We start from the raw sequence: 26,316 nt of genomic DNA, 5'->3' as shown, positions 1-26,316 counted from the left end.
ACTAAGTCACAAACATGGAAAAAGACATCCGAATTGAATTAAAAAAAATAAAGGATAGAATATCAATTTCAGTTAGCATGCTTATAATTTCCTACATAGGTTTTACAAATTTCTTGGTTTGGGGGAGTTCACTTCTTTAAGCTCAAAGGAATCTAACTAACTTACTAGCAAGTATCATTTTCCTACTACGTACGATGGGCGCCGTTCGATGTAGCTGCATCTGCCGAAACACGACGAGTTGTGCTGCATGCGACGTAGTCGAGTATCTAGGGGGTGACAACCAACACCGACGATTCGTGGAATGTGTTGCGAGGCAACTCGGAGAAGGCGGCGTCCAACCTGGCTTGTCGATAATCGAGAACGACGGAGACCCGTCTCAGTCCAACTCAACGACGATTGTCGCGAAGAGTTCACACGATAATCACTCACGGAGAGAATCAGTAATTGGTATCGTCGGTCCGACTAACCACCACCAATATTCGTCACTACAGAGGAGAGCTGGAGAACACGATGCTTTCTTGGCACAGATGATACGGTGAACTTCGACTCCTCCACGTCGAGGATTCGGAGAGGGCGAGATAGTGCGATGAGCGGTATAGGAACGGAGCAATAACTGCAACGTTTTCCTCAGCATTTCCAAACACTAATCTGACTTGCAGTCATCTGGTCTAACTGGCTTGCCTTCACAAAAGTGATTGTTCGAGCCTTGTAGCTTGCCTCATCTCAGGCCCGGTAACAAATGGAGAACAAAGGAATCTGCAATGTAGGAATATCTGCTTTGCAGATCCGAAACGGCAAATCATCATATGCCAGTTACAACCCGATCCGAAGTGCGATCCCGTATTTCAGCTCACTGTATGGATCGCAATCCTAAGTGCGAATCATATCGCTGAGGAGTGAGCCATCTTACTTTGCGGGACCCATACTTCTCATACTACGTTCACTATTGTTTGGAAGGCTAGAGAGAATGTTTGAGTGGTGCCTAAATTTAATACCCGAGCTTAGAAATCTCCCTTTTTCTTGAGAAGAGGTACTGCGGCAACCTGATTGCTGTATGCTAGAACTGGGATTCCTAGGAAAGCCCATGTCGGTCAACACTTTGTCGTTACAACTTCAGCGTAAAAATGCCAAACTAGATATGGTAGGAATCCGCATGTAACAGTATCTGGTTAATAGAATCTGCGTGTTTCGTGTACATATCTTAACATAACTGTTTAGGTTAGACAAATGTGGATACAGCAATCGTTCACCGAAATACACTGCAGTTCAGATTTGGCAGCAGTTAGTCTCTACGGGGATTACTAGTAGAATCATTACGATCATATCGGTAAATAACATAATTACTGGAAAATTCTGGGGCTACCAGGGATTGCAGAAATCGCTCTCAATAGATAACGAACAACGATAAAAGAGATGCAAAAACCTCTTCGAATTACAACAAGCCACGAAAACAAAACTATCGCACTTGTATACAAGTTGAAAAAAAAAACTGATTCGGATAGGTGGTCCTCACCGAGGGGGTTTGATAAAACGCTTTGTTCTCGCTCATTTCATGTTGGAGACCATCTTTTTTTCGCACAGCTATATAAAACAAGTTGAAATGCATCATCAGAACCGGTGCCTCCCGCAATTGGGGCCTATTAAAAGAAATTTATCATGGGTTGTAGCCCCCCGAATCAGTTCATTATCTTAACAGCTACCGAAAAACGTCTCTCACGGTATGCTACATATCGAGAGTGTATACGAGCATGATAAGTGAGAGATTTTCTCATTCTCCTTTGGATTCAAACCCTGGGCATTACAATAGAGCCATGTTTCTGTAAGAACAACAATGTAAATCGAGTAACTTCAGAAGGAGAGTATTCGTTTTTGTTTTCCACGAACGCTCTGGTAGTATACTTTCACTCTCAATAGAAAAGGAGCGGGTCGATTCGAATCCGATGCGGGCACTATATCCGAGGTTGAAGTGTCTGAGTCTGTCGCAGGCAGTGGAAGAACATGAATCGAATTTGTGCTGGCTGTTATTGGCGGATCTGTTCGAATATTGATGATGGATATTTACGTAGTTCTACACTATTCGTTGCATTGGGATCGGTTCTCTGGTCCGGCTTCCATAAATGTTGGATACTGGAGCTAGTTTCAGCAAACTCGAAATTCGATTTCCGAAGTTCAAACTGAAGGGTCCAGGGTCTTCCTAGCCCGCTATCAAGCAAAACTTCAGAGCTATTAAGAATGGCTTTTACTTATGCTATCGAACAAAGCAAATAAAAAAACACATGACCCCTGTCGCTAACTCACTTAAAGGAAGAGCACCAAAGTTCACCAGCGACATGCGTGTTGCCAGGCCGTGCACACTGATATTTCTACTTATTTCTTTATTTCGTCAACCGACGTAGACTAGTACAAATACATATACATGTTTTTTTTTCTTCCGTAATGCTATAGTAGATTATGAAATACAATAAAAAACGTAAAAAAAAATTTTTTGCTAGAGTTGTTTGTAATTATGAATTTAAATTGTTGAATTTCTTATACTGCAGCTATTGCTGTTGTTCAATACGCAACCACTCAGTAAACCACATATTGTATAACAAACTGCAAACCAAGAATCGAATTGATTACCAGCCACCAGCATCCTCGGTCTACACTTATAGCCTGTTCAAGATTACCCTCTTTAGCAACGTATCAGTAGTGCCGAAGAAACAGATTGGTCTGCACGCCGAAGGGTCTCCCGGAGGTTTCTCAGGCTACGCAAAAAGTATCAAGGGATCCCACCCGGACCCGGTTCCTTTCCCAGTTTCTACTATTTTGCGACAACAACGATGAGCTCCTCGTTTGTCACTAGCGGAACTATATCGTCTGACCCGTACGGTGAGGAGGCCAAATTGACAAGCCGTGTGTCGGAAACATTCCGACCACTATCCCGGCCAACAACTCCGAGAACTTTTCATAGAGTTTGCTATTAGTCCTATCCATCACTACTCTGTATGCATCCCCCAAGAAGTATCGTACGTCATCCTGCACAGCTCATAGAAGCAAGCTCGCTAGCTTCGCTGGAAGCGGATCTCTTGATGGTTGCTAGACGTATACCTCTCCAAACCTCCATCCAGGTTTGGTCGTCATGTCCAACTTAGAGGAGTAGAGTTGCTACAGGAACATACAGCATTGACTTTCGATATTACAAAACCAACGCCAATATTATCTCCTGGATAGAGTACCGCCCACATGGGCACTATTCTGGTCTTATCCGCAATGCAATCCGTACGGGTAAGACAGCAAGGCTACACTAGTAACAGCATTTGAGCTGTCTCGCAGTAGTTCAAACTAAACTGTGTTATATCCTGGGCAGAAGCCATGAACAGAATAACAAAACATAATATGGACTTGATTGATATAAGAGATGAAAGAACAGGCAACAAAAATTCGCACCGAAATATAATTTAAATGGGGGGTCCCATAGCGTTGTTGGCTACATGTTTGCCTTACAAGCCGTTGGTCATGGGTTCGATTCCCAGCCTTTCCAACAAAACCCTCGTCAGTTGCCAGATCCGCAGCCCATGCGGAGGCGTTTGGGGTACGCGCCTTATCGTCACGACTGACAAGTTGTTCTTCTTGGAGGCATTCTTCAAACGTTACCCGGATAAATGGCAACCGAACAATGCAACGATCATTGGATACACGATATGGACGAACGGACACAACGGACTCACGATAAGGTGGACTGGCAACGACAACAATAATGAAAAATTGATTCTTTGTGGGTTCTATACAGCAGAATATCACTGTAGATCCCGGCACAGTACCGGTTGAGTAACACAGAGTGCCTAACAAATAAAGAAGGAATAAAAAAAAACATTTAAATATCAAGATATGCTATGGATAAGATCAAACTAATGGCACACGCTATGGTGTTCTGAAGATTTATTCAGGTGTTCTGAAGATTTTTTTAATTCAAGAACGTTCGAAAAAAAAATTCTGCTAAAAATTTTGTCTCTGGGGGGTTTTATGTCCAAAACCACCCCCGTGGTTACGCCACTGGCCAGAGGTACTTGGAATGCGGTAATTATAATTAAAGTTTTAAAATCATTACCTTTTCAATTAGTATTTAAAATCTCTCAAATGTTTGCTAATGAAAATGTGTAAAACATTTGTAGTGCATGTTCTCTGGATAAAAGAAAACCCTTTTTTGTATTTATTACAAGTAAAATCATGATATCTCAATATACAGAAAAAAAATCCAAAAAAGTATGCAATTTCTGTTACTTAAGATAAGTAAAGATTCCTTTTTTGTTGGTGGGGATTACAGATTCCACATACAATCTTCAAAATTTGCTAATGTTACCATTTGACAATCAAAGAAAATGAAGAAACACGGTTTTAACTAAATTCTCTGTGACTGTATAGAGAACAATTTTGTTTCACAATTCCCCGCATTACTGCCTGGACATGTCAAACCCTGATTCTATTGAACTTTTACTGATACCAACTTTCCTATTTCAGTGTGATGCGAAAATGGTGTTCGACGTGGTGCAACGGATGCACGATACAGAGCCCTTCTCGGAAGATTTACTATTAGCGATGAAAAGACTGTGGTCGGATTCCGGGGTGCAGGAATGTTTTTGCCGAAGCAACGAGTACCAGCTAAACGATTCTGCTAAATAGTAAGTAGACCATTTTTTTTATAGTACAGCGCGAGAATGGCAAACGAAACTCAAACATATATTGCGGGGGCTGCAGAGGGCCTTTCTATTTTTGGGAGGTTAAATTCGAAGACGGATTGAATGGAGTGGCATTTCCAGCACACTGTTTAGCTACATGTTAGTCTTATCTCAATTTATTTCATACATTTATGTACATAAATACTTTATTACATTCTCCGTCCTCGAACCCGTGTCGTGTGTGCTGTCGTTCACGGTCGTGCCGATACGAACCCTTACGTGATATCATAGCTATTTAAACACTTCAGCTAACCTCCCGGATGCCGTATTCCACGCACAGCGTACAGTCAGTGGCTGCGTTCGGTCAGTTTAAACTTCAGCGGCTTATCGGGTATGTAGGTGGGGTTTACTTTGTAGGTTAGCTTCTCGTAGTTGTATTCCACGTGGTACCGCCGGAACAGCTACAAGCGGAAAAACGAAGTGTGACCGAAGATCAATTTCCGTTTGGCGTATGATATAATTACCTTGGACAAAAGAATCTGTAACTCGCACTCGGCGAATCGTCGTCCAATGCAGGTGCGTCGACCGTAACCGAAGGGTAAACTAACGTAGGGGTGAATTTTCTGGCCGGCGTGGGGACATCCGGAGTGATCTTTTAACTCGCCTCGCTTGAGCCATCGTTCGGGCAGGAATCGATCCGGTTCTGGGAAGTACTTTTCCAAATTGGAAACCACCAGATGGGGGAAAATGACGTGGGTCTGAAAATAGAAGCATGTTTTGCACCGTGAGAAAGCACGTTTGCCAAAAGCACATGATTCACCGGTGCCGGATGCTATGAGCCGACACCGTCTACCCATTTAGTACCCCCTTGGGAATGTGGTATCCCCCGATGATGGCATCCGACTGCAGGCTCCTTCCGTTACCGATTACGACCGGATACATTCTGTGGGTGAGATAGACGGGTAATGAGTATGTAATGATGAAATAATTAAGAGTAATATAATTATAATAATTATCACTTAATCAGTGTAGGTTGTACCATCTCAATATTTCAACTGATGTATTGCATGACATATATACACCCAACCAGCGACAGTTATATTTTCTAACAATTCTTTGTAACAACAACTTGTATAAAAACTGGACATATGCGAAATTGTTAGATTCTTACACAAAAAAATGTAAATAACAAACAAATATCGACAATATTTTTACTAGACAGATTCAAATTAGAAGCAAACAACTACAAGTGACACGAATTCTTCGCCTCTTAGCGAAAAAGACCATGTCATCTGCAAACAACGACTCATACAATTAGTGTGATAAATTATGTTTGGATTAGTTTAATGATGTATAGAGGAAAATGAAAATTTATCAATTTAACAATCAAACTATTGAAAAATGCTGTTGAATGCTTTCTTTATATCCAGGAAAGCAACTCCAATCGAACATTTTTCAAATTGGCTATGTAAAATTCGCAATTGGATGTTAACCCTTTTTCAAACCTGGAACAATCTCTTTGTAAATCGTGTAGTTTAGATTTCAAACCGAGAACGCAAGTTCTCTGACATTATTTAATAATAACGTTTTCCAGACGAGTTTTGTATTTTGTATTTTGTATTTTATTGAGGGAAAAGCCCGCTGGAGTGGAGTTTGTCAGTTAAAAAAACTCCTTCTCCAGTAGGCATAAAACCTCTTTTTTTTCGGTATCAACAGTTAACAAACCAAATGATACAATGATTTCTTAAAACTAACATCATTATCACTAACACGTTAAAATCTTACATTATTATAATCACCTAACACTAAACAATAGTTATTGGGCAGAGGACAGATATCTGGTATACATTTTTTTCAGAGTAGACCGACACAAATTAAAATCGAACACATTATAACATTTGTTAAAAACTCTACACATACTGCTGACGGGCTCATTTTTACCATAATTTGTACGAGACAAGGGAAGACGAAAAAAGTTATGAGAACGGAGATCACGGAGACGAACATCAATATTAAGCAAACCGAGTAGACCACAACAATCAATGTTTGAGAGTAGCAGATCTGAGACGAATGATGCTTTGGCAACATCACGGCGTAAAGATAGTGGTTCGAGACCAATTAGCTTGCAGCGATCTTCGTATCTTGGTAGATTCTGAGGGTCACCCAGGGTAAATGGCGTAGAGCAAAGCGTACGAACTTCCGTTGAATAGACTCGATACGTTGAATTCCGTTTTGGTAGTATGGAGCCCAGACTACAGCTGCATATTCTAAAGTTGATCGAACAAGTGAACAATACAGCGTTTTAAGGCAGTGTATATCAGAGAAATGCTTAGTGACTCTGAACAAAAAACCTAGGTTTCTAGACGCTTTGGCTGAAATAAAGGCTATATGATCCTTAAATGTAAGTTTCGAATCAAGCATAACTCCTAAGTCTTTCACAGTTGTATCTTTTCTTAAGGTAGTTCCGGAAATTTTGTAGTCGTATTGTACGATAGAGCGTTTACGAGCAAAAGAGATGACTGAACATTTTGAAGCATTCAGAACCATTCGATTAATGACACACCATTCAGCGAATAGATTCAGCTGCGACTGCAAGAATACGGCATCAGAATCACAATGAACTACATGGAATAATTTGAAATCGTCTGCATAGGAAACTTTGAGGCAATCGATAGAGAAATGTACATCGTTCAAATAAATTAGAAATATATACGGTCCAAGATGGCTGCCTTGAGGAATGCCTGACGTTACATCGAAAGAAGGTGAAAAATAATTGCCAATCTTGACAGACATTTTACGACCAACCAAGTATGAGTTGAGCCAATCTAATATGGTTCCATGAAATCCGAGTCGTTGTAACTTGGCAACTGCAATTTCAATGTAAAACTAACTATTACAAAAATTTGTTGAGTTGCACTTGCAATGGCAAATTGTGGAAAAATATAAACCAGATTATGGGACGGTCTAAGCCTATGACGCGTTTTGAGCTTAAGATCAATGGTCTTAGATTATCTAACAATTCTGAAATATGTGAAACATTTAATAATTTCTTCTCTAAAATTGGAATTAATCTCGCCAATATCATACCTAAGAGTAACTCAAATCCCTTTGCTTGCATAAATCGATTGAATCATTCCATTTTTCTGAGACCTGCTAATGAAATTGAAGTTATGGTAATCATAAACGAATTGGATGCAAATAAAAGTTGTGGCCCAGATAATTTTCCTACCACAGTCATAAAAAATAATGCAATTAAGTTTGCGAATATTTTAACATATCTTTTTAATCAAATTTTGGTACAAGGAATTTATCCACAGTGTCTTAAAGTAGCAAAAGTGACACCTGTATTCAAATCGGGAGATTCATCCGATCCTACTAATTTCAGGCCAATTTCTACCCTATCCGTTTTTAGTAAGGTTTTTGAAAAACTGTTAGTAAACAGATTAGTTAGCTTTATAAATAAACATAATATTTTTTATAAATATCAATACGGGTTTAGAAAGGGGTGCAGTACAACAACAGCGATAGTTGAACTCGTTGATTTTCTGGTCGGAAAAATTGAAAGTAAATGTACGGTTGGTGGCTTATTTATTGACCTCAAAAAAGCCTTTGACACGTTGAATCATGGCATACTTCTGCAAAAGTTGGAACTATATGGAATTCGTGGGGTAGCAAACAACATTATCCGCAGTTATCTATCTGATAGACAACAATATGTGGCCATAGAAGAAACACGAAGTTCATTATGTACTTGCAACATTGGTGTGCCTCAAGGCAGTAATATTGGACCTCTCTTGTTTCTAATTTATATAAATGATCTCGGTAACTTGCCCCTGGAAGGAATACCCAGATTATTTGGGGACGATACTTCTATATTCTATCCAAATCACATCACTCCGGCTATTATTGTTAGTATGAACAATGATTTAAGAATACTATTGAGTTATTTTAACACAAATTTGTTGTCCTTAAATTTGTCGAAGACAAAATATATGTTGTTTCACCTCTCCTAGAAAAAATCCCTCACATTCGAATCCATTTATTGAGCAAACAGTGATCGAAGAAGTCACCCAATTTAAATATCTAGGTTTGACGTTTGACCCAATACTTTCTTGGGGCAACCATATAGACAATGTTCAAAGAAAAATTTCTTCATTGTGTGGTATTATGTACCGAGTAAGGCAATTTGTCCCTCGTCATGCACTTCTCAAATTTTACTTTGGATGCATACACACTCATTTTCAATACCTTATTATAGTCTGGGGCCATTCATGCAAATCAAAACTTAAAAAACTTCAAGTTTTACAGAATAGGTGTTTAAAAATAATGTATTCATTACCATTGTTGTACTCAACTTCTCAACTGTACACTGGTTTCTCGCACAACATACTTCCATTAAGAGGTTTATGTGAGTTACAATCATGCTTGTTTATATATGATTTAATTCATAATTCGGATATGCATCACAACCTTGTTTTACCCCCACGAACTCATGAACATAACACCAGACATGCAAATAATTTACTAAGATCTAGAGCAATAACTAAACTAGGGCAATCTCGAATATCCTTCTATGGTCCTTCTGTGTATAATAAAATTCCAGAACAATTAAAATCTCTCAACAATCGAGTTTTCTTTAAAACCAGATTGAAACATCACTATAAATCCAAAATCAATGTATTTTTAAATTAAACGGTATCAACAGCCAGATAATATAACATTATTTAATTATGAATTATCACTCTACAAAATTAATGTTAATGTATAGCAGGTAAATTAGCCAACTTTTTTTTTTTTATTTTGCGAATCTGGGATCCCTTCAAAGGAACAAATTTCCACTGGGAATCCCTTGTTTATTAATTTATTAAATTGAATATTTTGTTTTCATCGCTAACTTACACACACCATCTTATTATATGTTTTGTGTTTTGTCTTAATTTTTCTGATGAGTCCACTACCAGGGGGCTCATAACAGAGCTTTTTGGTGTGGGGGTTAGCGGCGGGCTCTTATAAAAAAAAAAAAAAAAAAACTGCTATCCGATGATTAATTTTGTCAAAAGCAGCTGATAGGTCTGTATATATTGCGTCGACTTGTAGACGGCTTTGTAACGAGCGAGCGATGAACGAAGTATAAGATACGAGATTTGTGCAAGTTGATCTCTTAGTCAGGAATCCGTGCTGGTATTCGGAGATATAGTTGGAACAGTTATGCGTAATAAAAGCAAGAACGATGAGCTCAAATAGCTTGGACATTGCACATAAAGAGGCTATACCTCGATAGTTCGAAACTTCAGTTTTCGAGCCCTTCTTAAAAACTGGAAAAACATACGATGACTTCCAAACATCAGGAAAAACTCCGGAACATAGAGATGCATTGAAGATTGCTGCCAAGGGTGAACATAAAACAGTAGAACACTTGATAAGAAAATTATTTTGAGCTTTTTAGTGGAATGTTTTCACCTGTCATAAGACGAGTTTCAACAATCCCATTGAATTCCACCACTTAATTGTATCCTGACAGATACGTATTTCGACCTCAACAGTAAGGCCGTCTTCAGTGTCTTGTACTTGACTCGACTTGAAGAAAATGATCGCAGCTTACACTATTTATACTATGCGTAGGTATAATAATTTATCTAGGTACTTATCTTACTACGGTGCTTATTTCTACTTCGCTTGATGTGCTTAATGCTTAGGTATAAACTTGAAGAGCCAGGAGCTACCATTTCCTTGATCTTTATTCAACAACCGCGTTTGTACCTGTCGGTAGATTTCCAAGCTCTCAGCAACATCAAGTTTCCACGGAGAAGAGACATTTCTTAAAATTTTATGACAGGTGAAAACATTCCACTAAAAAGCTCAAAATAATTTTCTTATCAAAATGGCATCCAAGCGGAACGAGCGTAGTACTTTTATAGATTTGAAGAGGAGGATCGCAGGTATTCTTAAGGACGTGGCCTTCCTTAAGAAGTGCCAAAAGGAGAGGCTGACTCCTGTCAGCCATAGGATTAAGATGGGAGCTCACATCCCAAAATCTATTAGTAAGAGGGCGGAATCGGATTTGTTGAAGTTGTCAATCAAGGGACACTATGCCAAGCTAGAGAGGTTGAACTTGGAGTGCTACAACCTGCACCTCAAGCTGGCAAAGGAGAACCAAGATTCTTTCGACATATTCCTAAAGAAGGTACAGCGGGCCGAAGAGTGTGAAGCGGACAGGAAGAGGAGACTGCACAAGAAGAAATTGACCATTCTACGAGGGAAATCAGCGACGGAAGGTAGAACGACTAACCCCACAGTACAAATGATCGAGGGATTCGTTGTTAACCGTTCGACACAGCAGTTTACGGAGGAACAATTAGCACACCTCAACAAGGGGTTAGGGTATGCGACAACCCAGAAAGCGGATCTAGAGCAGATAATCGTGGATACTGAGACAGCGATTTCACGAAATGTTGATCAACGGGACCAGAATAGTGTGAGAAACATCGTAGCAGACGCCATCAAAGCAGGACATCATGGGACATCGAACAAATACGAGAGGAGGATTTTAAAGGAGTTAAAGGAGAAACCAGTTTACTACATGAAGGCGGACAAAGGAAACGCAGTGGTGATAATGGACAAAGAGGACTACGATGAACAGATGACGACAAAAATCAACGGAGGACCATACAGGCATTTGAGAGTGGACCCATTACCCGGACTAATCCGACTTACGGATAAAACGATAAAGGAATGCAAGACGATCATCGGAGAAGCCCGCGTTAAAATGACGAACCCTGTGTTACCAAGGATCAAAGGACTACCAAAGATACATAAGCCAGGTACAGAGATGCGAGAAATAGTTTCATCAGTGGGATCCCCTACACAAAACTTGGCCAAGTGGTTAGTCAAGGAGTTCCAGAGTATGCCGAAGCCGTTCCCCAGCAGATCAGTTGTAAACACCCAGGAGTTCACCAAGAGGATATTGGAATCAGGAAACATCGGAGAAGAGGACATCATGGTATCATTCGACGTAGCGGCATTGTTCCCAAGCGTTCCAGTGAAGGATGCTCTGAACCTTTTGGAGGATTGGCTACTAGGACAACGGACGGATACAACATGGCGAGGAAAGGTAAAGATGTATCTCAAGCTTGCAAGATTATGCATGAATGAGAACTACTTCACATTCCGTGGAAGCTTCTACAAACAAACGAAGGGTGCACCTATGGGAAATCCGCTATCACCGTTTTTTAAAGCGAATTATTCATGGCGAATTTGGAGGACAACCTAGAGGAACAAGGAGTACTACCCGAGAAGTGGTGGAGATACGTGGACGACATTTTCAGCATCATCAACCGGAAAGATCTACCCAGGATTTTGGAAGCGATAAACAACGTGCATAAAGACATCAAATTCACCCACGAGGAGGAAAAGGAAGGTAAATTACCTTTCTTGGATCTACTGGTTATCAAGGGAACAAATGCAACATTAGACTTCGAAATCTACAGGAAGCCCACCAACACCATGAGAGTCATCCCATACACATCAAATCATTCGTATCAGCACAAAATGACAGCTTTTCATCACATGATCCACAGGATGCAGACGATTCCCTGAGCGAAGAAGGAAAAACGAAGGAGCTACAACACATCTTGGAAACAGCGAGGATCAATGGATACAAGGAAAGAACAATACAAGCAATCATCAACAAGAAGCAGAGGAACCTACGGAAAAACGAACTGACAACACTAACACCGATCGATGAACCGCTGAAGAGGGTATCGGTCCCTATGATCGACACATCACCCACCAGCTACGCCATCGACTGAGGAAATTCGGCATCGATTTAGTATTCTCCAGCAGAAGCAATCAACTGAAGACACTGTTGGGCTCCACAAAGGATAGAGTAGAAATGTTAAATAAGGCCGGGGTTTATCAAATTAATTGTTCACAATGTGATAAAGTATATGTAGGTCAAACAAAAAGATCGTTAGATGTAAGGTTCAAAGAACATATTGCAGAAGTAAGTAAGGCTAAGAGGGAAACTGATAAGGGATTAAATTATGAGTTTAGGTCTAAGGTAGCTGAACATGTATATCAGGAAAATCATTCAATTACGACATCAAACATTAAAATTTTAAGAAATGTCTCTTCTCCGTGGAAACTTGATGTTGCTGAGAGCTTGGAAATCTACCGACAGGTACAAACGCGGTTGTTGAATAAAGATCAAGGAAATGGTAGCTCCTGGCTCTTCAAGTTTATACCTAAGCATTAAGCACATCAAGCGAAGTAGAAATAAGCACCGTAGTAAGATAAGTACCTAGATAAATTATTATACCTACGCATAGTATAAATAGTGTAAGCTGCGATCATTTTCTTCAAGTCGAGTCAAGTACAAGACACTGAAGACGGCCTTACTGTTGAGGTCGAAATACGTATCTGTCAGGATACAATTAAGTGGTGGAATTCAATGGGATTGTTGAAACTCGTCTTATGACAGGTGAGTAGAACACTTTTTGATGATTAAGGAAGGAATTCGATATGGACCTGGATTAGTGGGGCGTTTCAGTTTTGTACTAACATTCAAAACGGTTTCAGGATTGATTGTAGGATGAGGTCCCACTGAAGCCCTACAAGGAACATTCTGTGCTGCTGTAGATACTTGTTAAATGTTAAATGTTAAAGATTGCCGTTTTAACCAATGGAAACACATTTAACTTCGTATGATAATGGCAGTAAAATAATTTTTTTATGGAGAATTAGAAATTTCTCATAAGAATTAGGAAATAGCCAAAGAAGAAATCAGGGTATGAGCAATAAATTAATAAATATAAAATTTCCACAAATAATGCAAAATTTCCATAGACAATTAAAAATTTTCCACAAAACAAAAATAAATTTGGTAATTCGACAAATGTTGAACGGCTAATTTCTTCTCCTATTGTTGAACGCACGTGCATTTCTTATGGGAGTTCAACAATAGGCGACAAAATTAGCAGTTCAACATTTGGCGGTTTCCCCTAGCACTTTTAAAAGCAAAAATTGCAAACTGCAAATTTTCCGTAAAGAAATCAAAATGCTCCACGGAAAATATAAAATTTCCAAGAATAAATCAATATTAGCAATAAACAAATACAATACCGGCCTTGGTGGTCATATGGCTACCGCTTCTGCCTCATACGCAGGAGATCGTGGGTTCAATCGCAGGCCCGTTCCATTCCCCTTACTTTGTATCTTTTCATATAATGAGCTTTCATACCGTTTCCATTTTCTATCCCTATACCAACAAGTTTATTAGTTCTAGCAAGTAACTGTTAGAATTCGAAATGAGCGAAAAAGCTTGTTTCGGCATCCGATTAGAATATACCACCCTTTCTTTTGGAATTGGCCACTTTTACGGATATTCCGGATCTTCCAGAGGGCTTTCCGATGATCGCTCAAGAGATAAAATTTCCAAGAAATGACGTATCAAAATACCAAATAAGGCTTGGTCCATCATAGCACATATTAGCAAGCAATTTTATGTTTCATAACACGAAACTCGAACAATAGTTGCCAAATTGAGAAGCTCAAACTGTACCTCTTTGGTACAGGTTCCCCGGGGACTATAGATTGTTTGGACCAATCACCACATGGGCTTATTCTAGGAACCTACAGATTTCGTTTGGTGCCTAAAGATCGAAAATCGGTTGAAGTTTGAGTTTTTGAGATCGTGATGAAATTTTGGGTCCCAATGGACCCCCAATCCACAATGTGTAACTTTTTTCTAATGCATTAGGAAGGTTAATTGAAAGCATTTCTATGCCTGCCATTGCATTAGTATGTATCTTGTGTGTTTTTTCCCAGCCGAAAACATCCTAGACCGGACCGAGAATCAAACTTGCCATCTCCGGATTGGCAATCCTACGCCTTTGCTCGCAATGCTACTGGAGACCCCAGGTTTATCCAAAACTAAATATTTCAAAATAAGAAAAAACGATCAAAAGGAAAAGGCTCTTCTTAGGTCTGTGGCTCCCAAATTCAATACTTCACGTGCTCCATCCAATATTAGGTTCGTATTTAAACATCATATCAAATAATTTTCGGAAATAACTAACATAGAGAAATATAAGAGCAAACAATATTTTTTATGATGTGCCTCGCAATTACCTTAACGTTTCTTTGATGCAGGCTCGCAGATATGGCATTGATTCCAGCATGGAAGTGGTGAATTTGGTATCCGGCGTCGGTAGACTGCGTTTGATTTCGTTAAATAAAATTTCCTGCTTGTCCGGGTTCTGACTCAGCTGATAGATTGTCGAGGTGGCCGCAACAGATGTCTGGGAATGGGAATGAAACAAAAGCACATCACAAAGTTTACGCGTTCATATCAGTGCGGTGCGTGAGGCCACTATATATGGGAAATGCGTATCTGCTAGCTGCTGATGCAAGGCATGAACACAATTTACGCTAGTTACAAGTATGGGGATCATTCAAAAATAACGTCCGCAAATCAAGAGAGTCTATGATTTTGTGACAGTGCATATCTTCTGCACATGAAAACAAGGGGCGACAGATGGGAACTTGAGAAACCCTAAACAATCAGTGGACGTCATATTTGAACCACCACAATGAATGACTGCAAGTTGTCGTTGATCAGATCATTAAATCAATTCAGTAAAGACGCAAACCGAAGATCGCCGCACCGCTGAATGGCTGTCGCGCAACAAAAGATTACGCTCGTTTCACGGATGGTGAATGGTGATACATACCGTGTCGACACCGACCATTATCAGATCCAACGCTAGCACGGCGGCAATTTTAGGGTTGTTAGTCTTTTGCAGGATTCGTTCGACTATGGATATGTGTTCCTCGCTTTTAACTTCGGAGCTGTTGTTCATCCGCTCCATGGCGATGTTGATGTGCCGCATGCATAGACTGCAAAAGAATACGGTCAAAGGAGAATTTAATTGTATCTCGGCCACACGCCCAGAGATAGACGTCTATCGAGCGAGCGGTTGGTCACATACTCCCGGAAAGTGTCCAGCGCTGCGATGTACTTTTTGTAGGCACTCGTCTGATATATCCTCCAGATGGGCATCCGCAGCTCAACCTCGGCAACGGTCCAGAAAAAGGTGTTGATTGAGTCGATGATTCGCTTCGATTCCTCGTTGCCGGTTTTCGAAACACAGCCAAGTCGGGTATCCAGCGCAACACGTCCTATGGCTGTGGGGTACGGCCGATGGGCAGCAATCACATGGAATGGGAAGAAAATCGTTTGGTCAAAGCTGGGATTTTATTCGATCACAGTGGTTTGCTTTTTTTTTTTGGCTATTTACACTCAAGCGCCCACTTGTAGAGTTCATGGAGAAAATCGCCCGGCAGTTCATTGTTCTCGTCCCGCATTTCGTGTATTCTGCAGAGTGCATGTTGAGGGAAAGTTTTCAAACGGAAAGGGAAAAGAGAAGAACAGCAATCGATTAATTAAACCCGAGTTTGGGACGTGTTCAAAATTTTCACTCGCCGTGGACAATATGATACGTGAGAATGTGCAATGATAGTGGTTGCGAGTAGACCAACATCGGAGGGACATAATTTGTTAAATGGCAGGTGTTTTTAATTCAATCAATGTCAGTTTTTAACTTGGCGTACATCGGTTACCGCTTTGGATAACCAGTATTGTTCACATTTAAAATTTGATATCGTGATAGTAATGCGTTCTCTACCATGGATATTATTCCATATACATTATACATATTTGCTAATAAAGCAAAGGATACCCGCGCCCTCGCCTTTCTAAAGCGTACATTCATGGTGATCGTGTTATCGCCATCAGACGTCAATCAGCTGCATTTAAATATCTCTGTAACGTAGGGAACTATTTCGTAATATAACCGAGATTGAGGTTTTTAAAACCTGCAACATCTGAATTTGAAACATTTGAGCATGTTCTTTTTCTTCTTCAATGGCACTACAATCCAATTGAAACTTGGCCTGCTTTTCAACGTAATGTTCAACTTAGTGTTCTACAGTTATTAATTGACATAAATAATTCATAGTACCAGAATGAACGCTCAAGTGATACGCTATGATATCATGATGCGGTTGAATGGTATTCGACGGTTTTTGAGCTTTTGACAGGAGAATTAGCTATTCATTCTTTTTCTTCAATTTACTTTATCATTCGGTACCAAAATACAATAAATTAAAAAACTACTAGTGCGATTATTTTTAACCGCAACCAAAAATGAGTGCGAAATAGGAGAAACAAATCTGCAGGAAAAAGATACTTTGATGATTTTTGAAAATTTGACCGTCGTGGTGGAGGTTGTGAATGCCGATATAACACGTGCTATTTATATCGAGGATAACTTTTGCTAATCTTTATTTGCTAATTTTATTGCAAGGCACAATATTGTTTTACTAGCAAATCGGAGCTTGCGGTTTTCGGGATCGAAACGTAATTATATCATATTTTGCAGAGCCGCACTCTGGATCGAATTACGTACGATCATATTGGATTGCTTCAATATCCATCAACTTTTTGCATTTCCGTGATGTTCTAGCCTAGCTATTCTCTTAAAAATGTCTGCATTTTATTATATACTAGCAGATCCGACGAACATGAAATTGATTTATTCTCTGATTAGTACTCGAGTTATGTAGAAATTTCTGTTTCATTTGTACCATACCTTCCAGAAGGGGGAGGGGTTTCGAACCACCACAGAAACATATCTTGATTAATTCTCGAGTTATGAAGAAATTGGTGTTCAATTTGTATGGAAGCCCCCCTTTTCAAAGCGGGGAGGGGTCTCGAACCATCTTAAGAACCTTCCCCGGCTTCAAAAACCTCTGCATACAAATTTTCCTACCGATCGGTGCAGTATACTATATGTGCAAGGTAACATTAATTATGTTTTATTTCTGAGACTCCAGAAAACGTGACTGTGTTCATGAACGCTTTTTTGCGTGATGAGGCTGTTGGTAGCGGGGACTAAATACGATGAATCCTTAATCCTTAACACATTATTGCCCTAACTAGAAAAATGGATTAAGCTTGTGCTCTGTTTAGTAGATCTTACAACGTAACACACTACGTCAAAGTGATCTACCGTGTTACGGAAGATTTTCCATACGCATCACGCACTTCTATCAAAAATTGTTTTTGAACTAAGCATATACCCTTTTCGTAACATCTTGACGTAAGCGTCTTAGGGAGCATCCATAAATTACGCAACGCTCATAGGGGCGGAGGGGGGTTGTCCGAAGTTTGACAATCCATACCAAACATTTTAATGATTCATACAAAAAGTGTGACAGGGGAGTTGAAAATGTCCAATTTTGCTATACGTTATTAATGGATCTTCCCTTATACAAATGTTGTATAGAAATTTAATTTAATTAGTACCGTTTTGGCTCAAATCCCAAACATGACTCATATTCCAAACACTGGCGTTTTGGCACCCTAAAACTAAACATTTCATCGGTTTTCAGTTCTGATTACAATTTTTTTTAATACTTTATTAGAGTGATTTTTAAGTTTTTTACAAAGTTCATCACTTCCTGATTACAAATGAATTCAAAATCCTATGGAGAGAATTACACAAATAAAGCCAAAATGGTCATTTAAAAGCGAGTGTTCGGAATATGAGTCATGTTCGAAATTTGAGTCAAATCGGTAGTTCTGTGTAAAAATGTAAGCTTTTTATACAGATGCTGTATGAAAATAACACCAAATTGTCAGATTTTAATGCACTGGTTGTATTGAAATCTTTCAAAATTGTATATGTCAAAATTTTATACAGTTTCGCTAAGGTTTTTAAGCAGAACTGTATTAAAATCTACCATTCACTCGTTGGGTGTAAGTTTTGTACCTGTTTTTGAAAAATATATGATTTCACTGCTAATTGCATCTTGTTTAGTGGTTATACACTGATTTCATAATGTGTTTATTAGGGGCTCCCTGTTTTCTTAAATCTCACAAAACTAACAAAAATGTTTAAAAAAAATTATCCGCATTCCGTAGGAAAACCAGCTTGATATTGATCCAAAATTTACAACCAGTATCACAAAAGCTAAATGCTAAATCACCGAGATATCATAGTATGTTGCTGTAACGGGCTTCACCCCACTACCCCGAATGCCAGTACCTCGAATGCCATTAATCCGAAGGCCACTATCCCGAATGATACAGTACCCCCGAAAGCCATTAAGGTACACCGGGGCAAGTTGAAATGCGGGGTAAGTTGAAACAGAAGCTGTAATTCAGAAAGGAAATGACCGAATGTTCTGATAATTTTTTTCAACAAACTACTCGCCTAAACGTATCCTCTGACTGCCATTCCCGAAAGATTGCAGCTTTCAGATAGAATCCCTGCCATTGTTTATTTTTCGCCCTTTGCAAAATCTAAACCAACTATTTGACGTGCCAATGAAACAGGTCCAAAAACGATGTTTGGAAGAGTTTTTTCATCAAATTTTCACGGGAGGTAATCATTCAATGTTGAATAAGCAAAATGATTATGAAAAATCGATGAAAGACCCGTTTTAATTTTTGTATTTTGGTTGTTTGATATTGCTCTGCATGTTCAACTCATCGGGGCAAATAGAAATGCTTGGTGCGGGGCAAGTTGAAACAACGATTCGAAACGTCACCCTCGCAATTAAAAGTTTTTTTTTCCAAAATTCAACATGGTCCGTAAATACATTCGAAAAACATAAATTTGTATAAACATACAAACTTCTGAACATAAATTTAATTAATTTGTCCATTCTGTCATGAATGCAACCTTCCTACAATCTCCACTAGAATAAAAGGGGTCATGTTTAAACTGCAGTTTTGAGATTCTTAATCTTCTGAGCACTGACTCTCAGAAAATAAAACATAGAGTATGTAAACATTTCGTTAACTCCACCTTTCACTTCCCCAGCTGCCTATTTCTCCAATCGAAGAGTTTATGAGAGATATGATGGCTGGAATTAATGTGCATTTATGAAGAAGCCACAACAGAATTAATCAACTGCGCAATATACAAGTGAACCAAATAATGAAGCATCCTGAATAGTAATCACCAGTAGGAGAAAATCAATTTGATAAATTTTCAGCGTAGTGCATTCTCCAGAATTTTGTCTCTGAAAATACGCTTGTGACTTTATTGTACACTGCCCTTATTGGCATAAGAGTAGCATGTCACTTCCGCCGACTTGAGTAATATGCCGTTGAATTAATCAAACTTGTTTTACATGGAGAAATACAAAAAAAATCTAATAAATTGAAATAAAATTGTATCTTTCCAAAAAAATGACATAATATTCTTTATCCATATTTATTGCTGTGGGACAATTAAATGAACCATACTTAAGTTTATTTTTTGTGTAAAAGAGTACCTATCAAAATCTGGAATCTGATTTTTATGCGAGTAAATATCAAGATGAGACAACAAAAGTGGGATTTGTTTTCAAATTTCTAGAACAAAGCCTACTATTTTATCAGTTTTTCTTAAACTAGAGACAATTTTAAGCTAATTTCTGAAAGAAAATCAAAATCGTCAACAACTTACATAGGACTCTTATGCGAATCCTGGCAATATTATAGTCACCTTTACAATCTCGTGCTTATTGAATCTCACTTAGTACATACATTTTGTTATTAATACGGCAAAATTAGCTTCCGTCTGAATATAACGCAGTGTTTCAACTTGCCCCGATTCGCGGGGCAAGTTGAAACGATGCATATAAAAAAATAATTTAAATATAAAAAATATTTAAAAAAAAGTTTGTTAAGGTTGTTTATTTTTTATGTATAATATTTGGCCCGAACTAGCAAACACCGCAAACGGATTCAAAATATATCAAAGGGTGATTTTTTTACAGCACTTCAAATTTCAACTTTGAAAAAACCGTTTCAACTTGCCCCGGTGTACCTTACCCCAAATGGGACACTACCCAAAAGACAATTTCCCCGAAAACATTTCGAAACAAATACCGATGAATCGCAAAATGAAAATATTGGCAAAGAGTATGAGCATTATGACCGCACAATTCCTAGTTGCTACTCGGTGATTGACTGGAACTTGCGAAATTGTACAGAGAACACAATTAATGGGGCTTGGGATTAGCTACCCATTATCAATGTACACGTTTCGGAAGCTCAAATATTTTAAGTCAATAATGACGTCGGCCACGTGCTTACGGTCATATAGGAAGGGAAGGATTGTTAGTCCGACTCTCGTTGCTACTAGGGACCTCTGCATCTCCACGAGTGTCTTGGGATAGGATATCGTTTTAGTTACTAGGACGATTTATCTGGATTCACTTCGGTAAGCGATGCGATCTATGGGATAGGATAAAACACTAATTAATTACTTTTGCTGTCTCGTGACGAGCAAAAAACACACTCGGTGGCCTATGAAAACTGAGGAGTATCGCGCTTTGTACGACCAAAACGATGCGCAATACTCGCGATGAGAAAACAAGTTTTAGCACTCCTGCTCGCGATGAATAACACCCGCACTGCACTTTCTCGATGGCTAGGGGAAACTGGACACACGTGATATTTGGAGACACATAACCCCCCCCCCTGTTTTCTCGAAAACTAATCACATTTTATATACCGGTGATATGTGTAAACAGATCCGTTAGACAGATAATTGAATCTGAGTAACATTTGATGTTAGTTTCTTTTTGTATACGGGTTTTAGAGAGGTTTTATTATTATAGCATTCTCAATCCTTTTTTTCGGCAAAGGGAAAAAGTTTAATAACCTGTCTTCCAGAAGAACTTTAAGCAATAGGCTAATTCATCCGCTTTTAGTCAGTATTTTAAGAGAAATCGCTTTTGTGTACTAATATACACGTAGAGTAGAGTGGGGCAAGAGTGCGCGTGGGGTAAGAGTACGTTTTCGATTTTTTGAAGTAATAAAAAAAGAGAAACTAGCAGCACTGCATCAGTTTGACAGGTATTCTGGCCAACTATTATCATGTGTAATTGTAAACGATTTGAATAAACAACAATGGAGATATGGAGTTTGATGACTTTTTGGTCATTTTGCTAAAAATAATTGGATTTCCGCAACTAGTATTTCATTACCATATATACGTTCAATCAGGTGAACATTATACCATTTCGATAACCTATTGTATAGAGTACTTTATGGTACAGAACACCAATCCGGTTGGTTTTCCAAGAAGTCAAAACCATTTCTTGAATAATTTTTGGGACTGTGGGGTAAAAGTACGCAGGAACAGGTGGGGCAAGAGTACGCATATGAATCTTCAAGTTATGATGTCAAACCCGTATCTCTGGCCGAAATAACACTTCTTCCAAAGCGTAAAGATCCACAACTAAGAAAAAAGGGACAGAATTTGAAATTATCACAAGTTTTTAGGATAAGTTGAAGTAATTTGGTGTTAGAAAGGACTTAGCGAACAAAGCACTGTAGCGAAATAATGAAATTGTATTAGGACTTGTTGTACACCTAAACATAGTACGTAAACACAATTTCAGCTAAATGATAATTTCATTTAATCAAAAGAAACATTCATAAATTACGCAACGTTTAGCTGGGAGGGGTTGTGAGATGTGTGACGATCCATATAATTTTTAGAGGATTCATACAAATAGTGTAAGATAGGGGGGGAGGGGTGATGAAATAGCCAAATTTTACGTTACGTGATTGGTGGACTTTCTTTAAGGAAAATGCCTTTGTATACGCCACGCGAAACCTGATATATATTTTTACCTCTGTAGTTTTTATATAAAAGTGGTATATATAAAAAACAATGGTTTTTCGTATGAAAGAGCACATTTTTAGGACTCCCTCCCCCTTTAAGAGTTACGTAATATTTGAACATTCCCTAATATATGCTAATTAAACATCAATTAAATGTTATTAACTCTTATTTGTGTTAATATATACTTAAAGCACATGATTGGATAAATGCGTACTCTTACCCCACCCGATGCGCACTTTTACCCCACCGGTGGGGTAAGAGTGCGTTTTTCACTTGTCTTGCAATAAGGGTTCTACTAAAACGAATCTCAATAATTTCAATATTTTTTCCACTGGGTAACATAAAGGAAGAGTATATGAATCGTCGACACTGATTTAATATGCAGAAGCTTGCTTCATAAGGGCCACATGATCGATTGAAAACTAAGTGCGTACTCTTGCCCCACTCTACTCTACTACAAAAAAAATGATGATGTTTTAATCATGTGTGACAGTACTGGTATGAACACGGATGTGGTTTTGGTAGTCTGGCGACCGCGATACACCACAGACCTTTTTTGTTGGTCCCAAAATAGGCACTCTGGAATATTTACCACGGACCATGGCTTTTGAGGTGCGGCTAATTTTTGAAATTAGAAACAAGATAATAGGATTAAAAAAAAAACAAAAATATGTTTAATATTTATTTGGTACCATAACTGTATCAGCCACACAGAGAGATCCTCTTGGAATCATCATGGTTGTAACATGGCCACAGTCTTTCAATAAAGTCAATATGATTAGGAATCGAACTTTGTTAATAAATAGGCATTAATGTGTCACTGTTATTCTATTCGAGAACCAAATTACTTACCTTACTTAATACCAATAATATCTTATTTTTGCATGATTGTTTTTACGTTAGACTATAAAGAATTGTTAGGATTTGAAAATAAACCAATTTGAAAGAACCTAAATATGTTCAGCTCAAAAAGGGATAATTTTCCCCCCATATGGGGATCAAGCCTCCCGCAAGTTTTGAAAATGCAAAATTTTCTATCTTTTGGAAAAATCGATCTTTTGATAACTTTCATGGGAAATTGATTTCTTCCAATGATGTTTTTGAATAAAGGGTGTACGGAATCAAATTGCATCAATTTGAACTATTCGCCAAAAATTAGTTTATCAACCGATTGTCATGAAATTTTCAGGGACTGAAATACAATATGTAAGCTTTGACTACTCATAACTGTTTCACTGTTTTTTTTTGGAAAGATTACTTGTATTAGTCGGATAATCGAAAATGTTAACGTTGGAGTTATCAACCAATACAAAATGTTGACGCGAAAGGCCAAATCAACATTTCATGTTCCTCAATTTTGGAGGCTTCCGAAGCTCGTGTTTTCATTCCAGACCAGTATCTTTCGATCGGCCGCAATTCTGGTGATTGAGGTCACCAGATTACTAACATCTTTTTATAAGATGTGGAATATGAAGGTGAATGCGCAAGATTTATTTGCACACGTCCTGTTCCTTCGGCTGTATTTTCGAAACTACTCGAAATAACGTAATGAAACTCACGTTGTGTGAATAACACATAACGAAGCCGTATTTCACAAAATTTCGTTAAAATCAGCCCAGGAGGCGAAATGTTATCGACTTTTGAAAGTGATGCAATTTGATTCCGTACACCCTTCAACTAATTTAAGCATTTTACATCGAGAAACATACGAAACAAAAAGTGGGGATCATGTGTGTCCAGTTTCCCCTACTGCAAGCTATAGAATATCGCACTTGTCTCAACCGGATCAAAGTGCAATACCATAAAATGAAAATATTGGCAAAGAATTTAAAAAACATAACTCTAGGGTTACTTACAAAGAATCTGTTTAAACAACATTTTTGTGTAATAAACTGACATTTTCGTGCAATAAACTGCCATTCCACACCATTATTATCTGGGTAAGTGCTAGTTTTCGAAATTGAGTAAGAGAGAAGATGATGCTTTCTTGCAATTAACACGTCTGTCCGGCATGACGCCGGAGAGGAAATAATGCCTTCATTGACCCTTTCCTTTGCTACTTCCATTTTCCATCGATTTTGTTCAACAGCAAAAGGCAATATTTAGCTGTCTTCCTTCCAATTGAAATCTTTGAAAAAATTCGTGGGATGGAAATGGTTAATGAATGCGTTTGCCCGGTATAAGGCGAACAGAGGAGATAATGCATTCTTAAAATGAACGCGTCTGCCCGATTTGAGGCAAAAAGAAGGATTATGCCTTCTTTTAATGAATGTGTTTGCCCGGTATAAGGCGATTAAAGGAAATAATGCCTTCTTTAAATGAACGCGACTGCCCGCTATAAGGCAGTAAGAAAGAAATAATGGTTTCTTTAACTAAACGAGTTTGTCCGGTACAAAGCGAGCAGACGAGATGATGCCTTTTTTAAATGATAGCGTCTGCCCAGTATAAAGCAAAAAGTAGTAACATTGGCTTCTTTAAATGAACGCGTTTACCCGGTATAAGGCGAGCAGAGAATATAATGTCTTTTTAAATCATCGCATCTTTCCGGTTGAAGGGAAGAAAGTGAATAATGCCTTATAACATAAGATAAAAATATAAAAAGAGGAGGTGACGCCTTTAAAAATTCACATTGTCCTTAAAGCTGCTTGCCGCCTTGTTCTTCTTGTTGCAACAACGTATGCCTCCGGCTTCACACACACTATTGAAGCTACATTCCGACAAAGCAAACAGTTTAAAGCCAAGTCAACGAGAACTTAAGTTTCCACCAAATATTAGCATTTAGCATGCGAACATGCTGTAAAAGCTTCCCCCAATCTTAATAATCTCAAACACATAGTGGATTTACGGAACAAGAATTCATCTTGCTGCATCGTATTGAAACAATTCCAGTTCGAAGAATGTGCGTTCCGACTGTTGAGTCTTATACGGAAGACTTGTCGAAAAAGACGCTTAAAGTAGGTGACAAAGGATTACCATTTATTAATTCATAAAATAATTACTAATCATTCATATGGATTCTGAATAAAAATTGAGTGACAATTATTTTCATTGAAATGAAGATTGAACTTGAAATAATGACTAATTCAGGGTACTGGCTCATTCGGGACAGTGTCCCATTCGGGGTAATGGCATTCGGGGTAGTGACACATTCGGGGTTATGTCGTTCGGGGTAGTGGCCTTCGGGATTATGGCATTATGGGTAATGGAATTATGGTAGGTCGTAGAGTCTGCCGAAACCACCATCCATATTGTACGTAAACACTTCTTCGATAAGCATCAAAACTGTTGATGATGAAGTACATTCAGAGCCGTATCATGCAGCGTGTCAGCGCCCTTGGCGAAACTCTCATTGGGCGCCCCTCTCTTATAAAAGAAAACAAAAATGCGAAAATTTCACATTTAGAGAATAATTTCAATCTCACCTTAAATAAGCAAGATTAGATGGTTTCGTGGTTGAAGGATGCTTTAAATATCATTCAATATTCCGAAGAGTACCTGAAAGTTCATGTGGATTGCAGAAGTCCTCCTGAGATTTGCTCAATTTGGTGATATTGGTGATAAGTTCCCCTCTGGGGTGCTATGGTCGAATCATAGAAAACCATAATTGGTAGTGGGTTGGTTGATGGTCGGAATTGCCATTGAATCTATTCGAATTAAGAAAAATACAACTCTGAAATGGGTCTTTCGGTGATAGTTTGGATCACTGGATCAAGTTGGGTCAAATTAAGTCCAACTCCAAAGTGGGTTGGTTGATCGATGTTAAAAATCGCTATCGAACCTAGTTAACAAATCGTTATCGGACGAATCAAGAAAAACCCATATCTAGTATGGCTTGGTTGGTGGTTTCAAGGAACTAATGGGTCAATAAAACCCAAATTTGTAGTGAGTAGATTGGTTTTTAATTAAAAACGCCAACGGATCTACTCGGATCAAGTAAACTTCAACTCTGGACTAAGTTTGTCGATGGT

At 38.6% G+C, this 26,316-nt stretch overlaps 2 protein-coding genes across 18 annotated transcripts in view; one reads left to right on the top strand and one right to left on the bottom strand.

The window, feature by feature from the left end:
* LOC134211602 (G protein alpha o subunit) overlaps nt 1-26,316 on the top strand; it is a 249,645-nt gene that overhangs the window by 79,588 nt on the left and 143,741 nt on the right. For all 17 annotated transcript variants that reach the window (XM_062688643.1, XM_062688636.1, XM_062688634.1 and 14 more), the window contains one exon: nt 4,501-4,661. In XM_062688643.1, coding sequence (XP_062544627.1) covers nt 4,501-4,661 — 161 coding nt within the window. The remainder of the gene's footprint in view (nt 1-4,500; nt 4,662-26,316) is intronic.
* The window catches only part of LOC134211599 (probable cytochrome P450 49a1), an 83,798-nt gene continuing 62,294 nt past the window's right edge, over nt 4,813-26,316 (bottom strand). The window contains exons 6-12 of the mRNA XM_062688614.1: nt 15,956-16,032; nt 15,647-15,842; nt 15,389-15,554; nt 14,787-14,956; nt 5,523-5,601; nt 5,183-5,416; nt 4,813-5,119 (exon numbers count right to left, since the gene is read on the bottom strand). Of these exons, the coding sequence (XP_062544598.1) occupies nt 5,006-5,119; nt 5,183-5,416; nt 5,523-5,601; nt 14,787-14,956; nt 15,389-15,554; nt 15,647-15,842; nt 15,956-16,032 (1,036 nt within the window). The 3' untranslated portion in view covers nt 4,813-5,005. The remainder of the gene's footprint in view (nt 5,120-5,182; nt 5,417-5,522; nt 5,602-14,786; nt 14,957-15,388; nt 15,555-15,646; nt 15,843-15,955; nt 16,033-26,316) is intronic.

The sequence above is a fragment of the Armigeres subalbatus genome, chromosome 2, assembly GCF_024139115.2.
Source record: "Armigeres subalbatus isolate Guangzhou_Male chromosome 2, GZ_Asu_2, whole genome shotgun sequence".
Lineage (NCBI taxonomy): Eukaryota > Metazoa > Arthropoda > Insecta > Diptera > Culicidae > Armigeres > Armigeres subalbatus.
The sequence above is the reverse complement of the archived record's forward strand: the minus strand, read 5'-3'. Positions and strand labels throughout refer to the sequence as shown.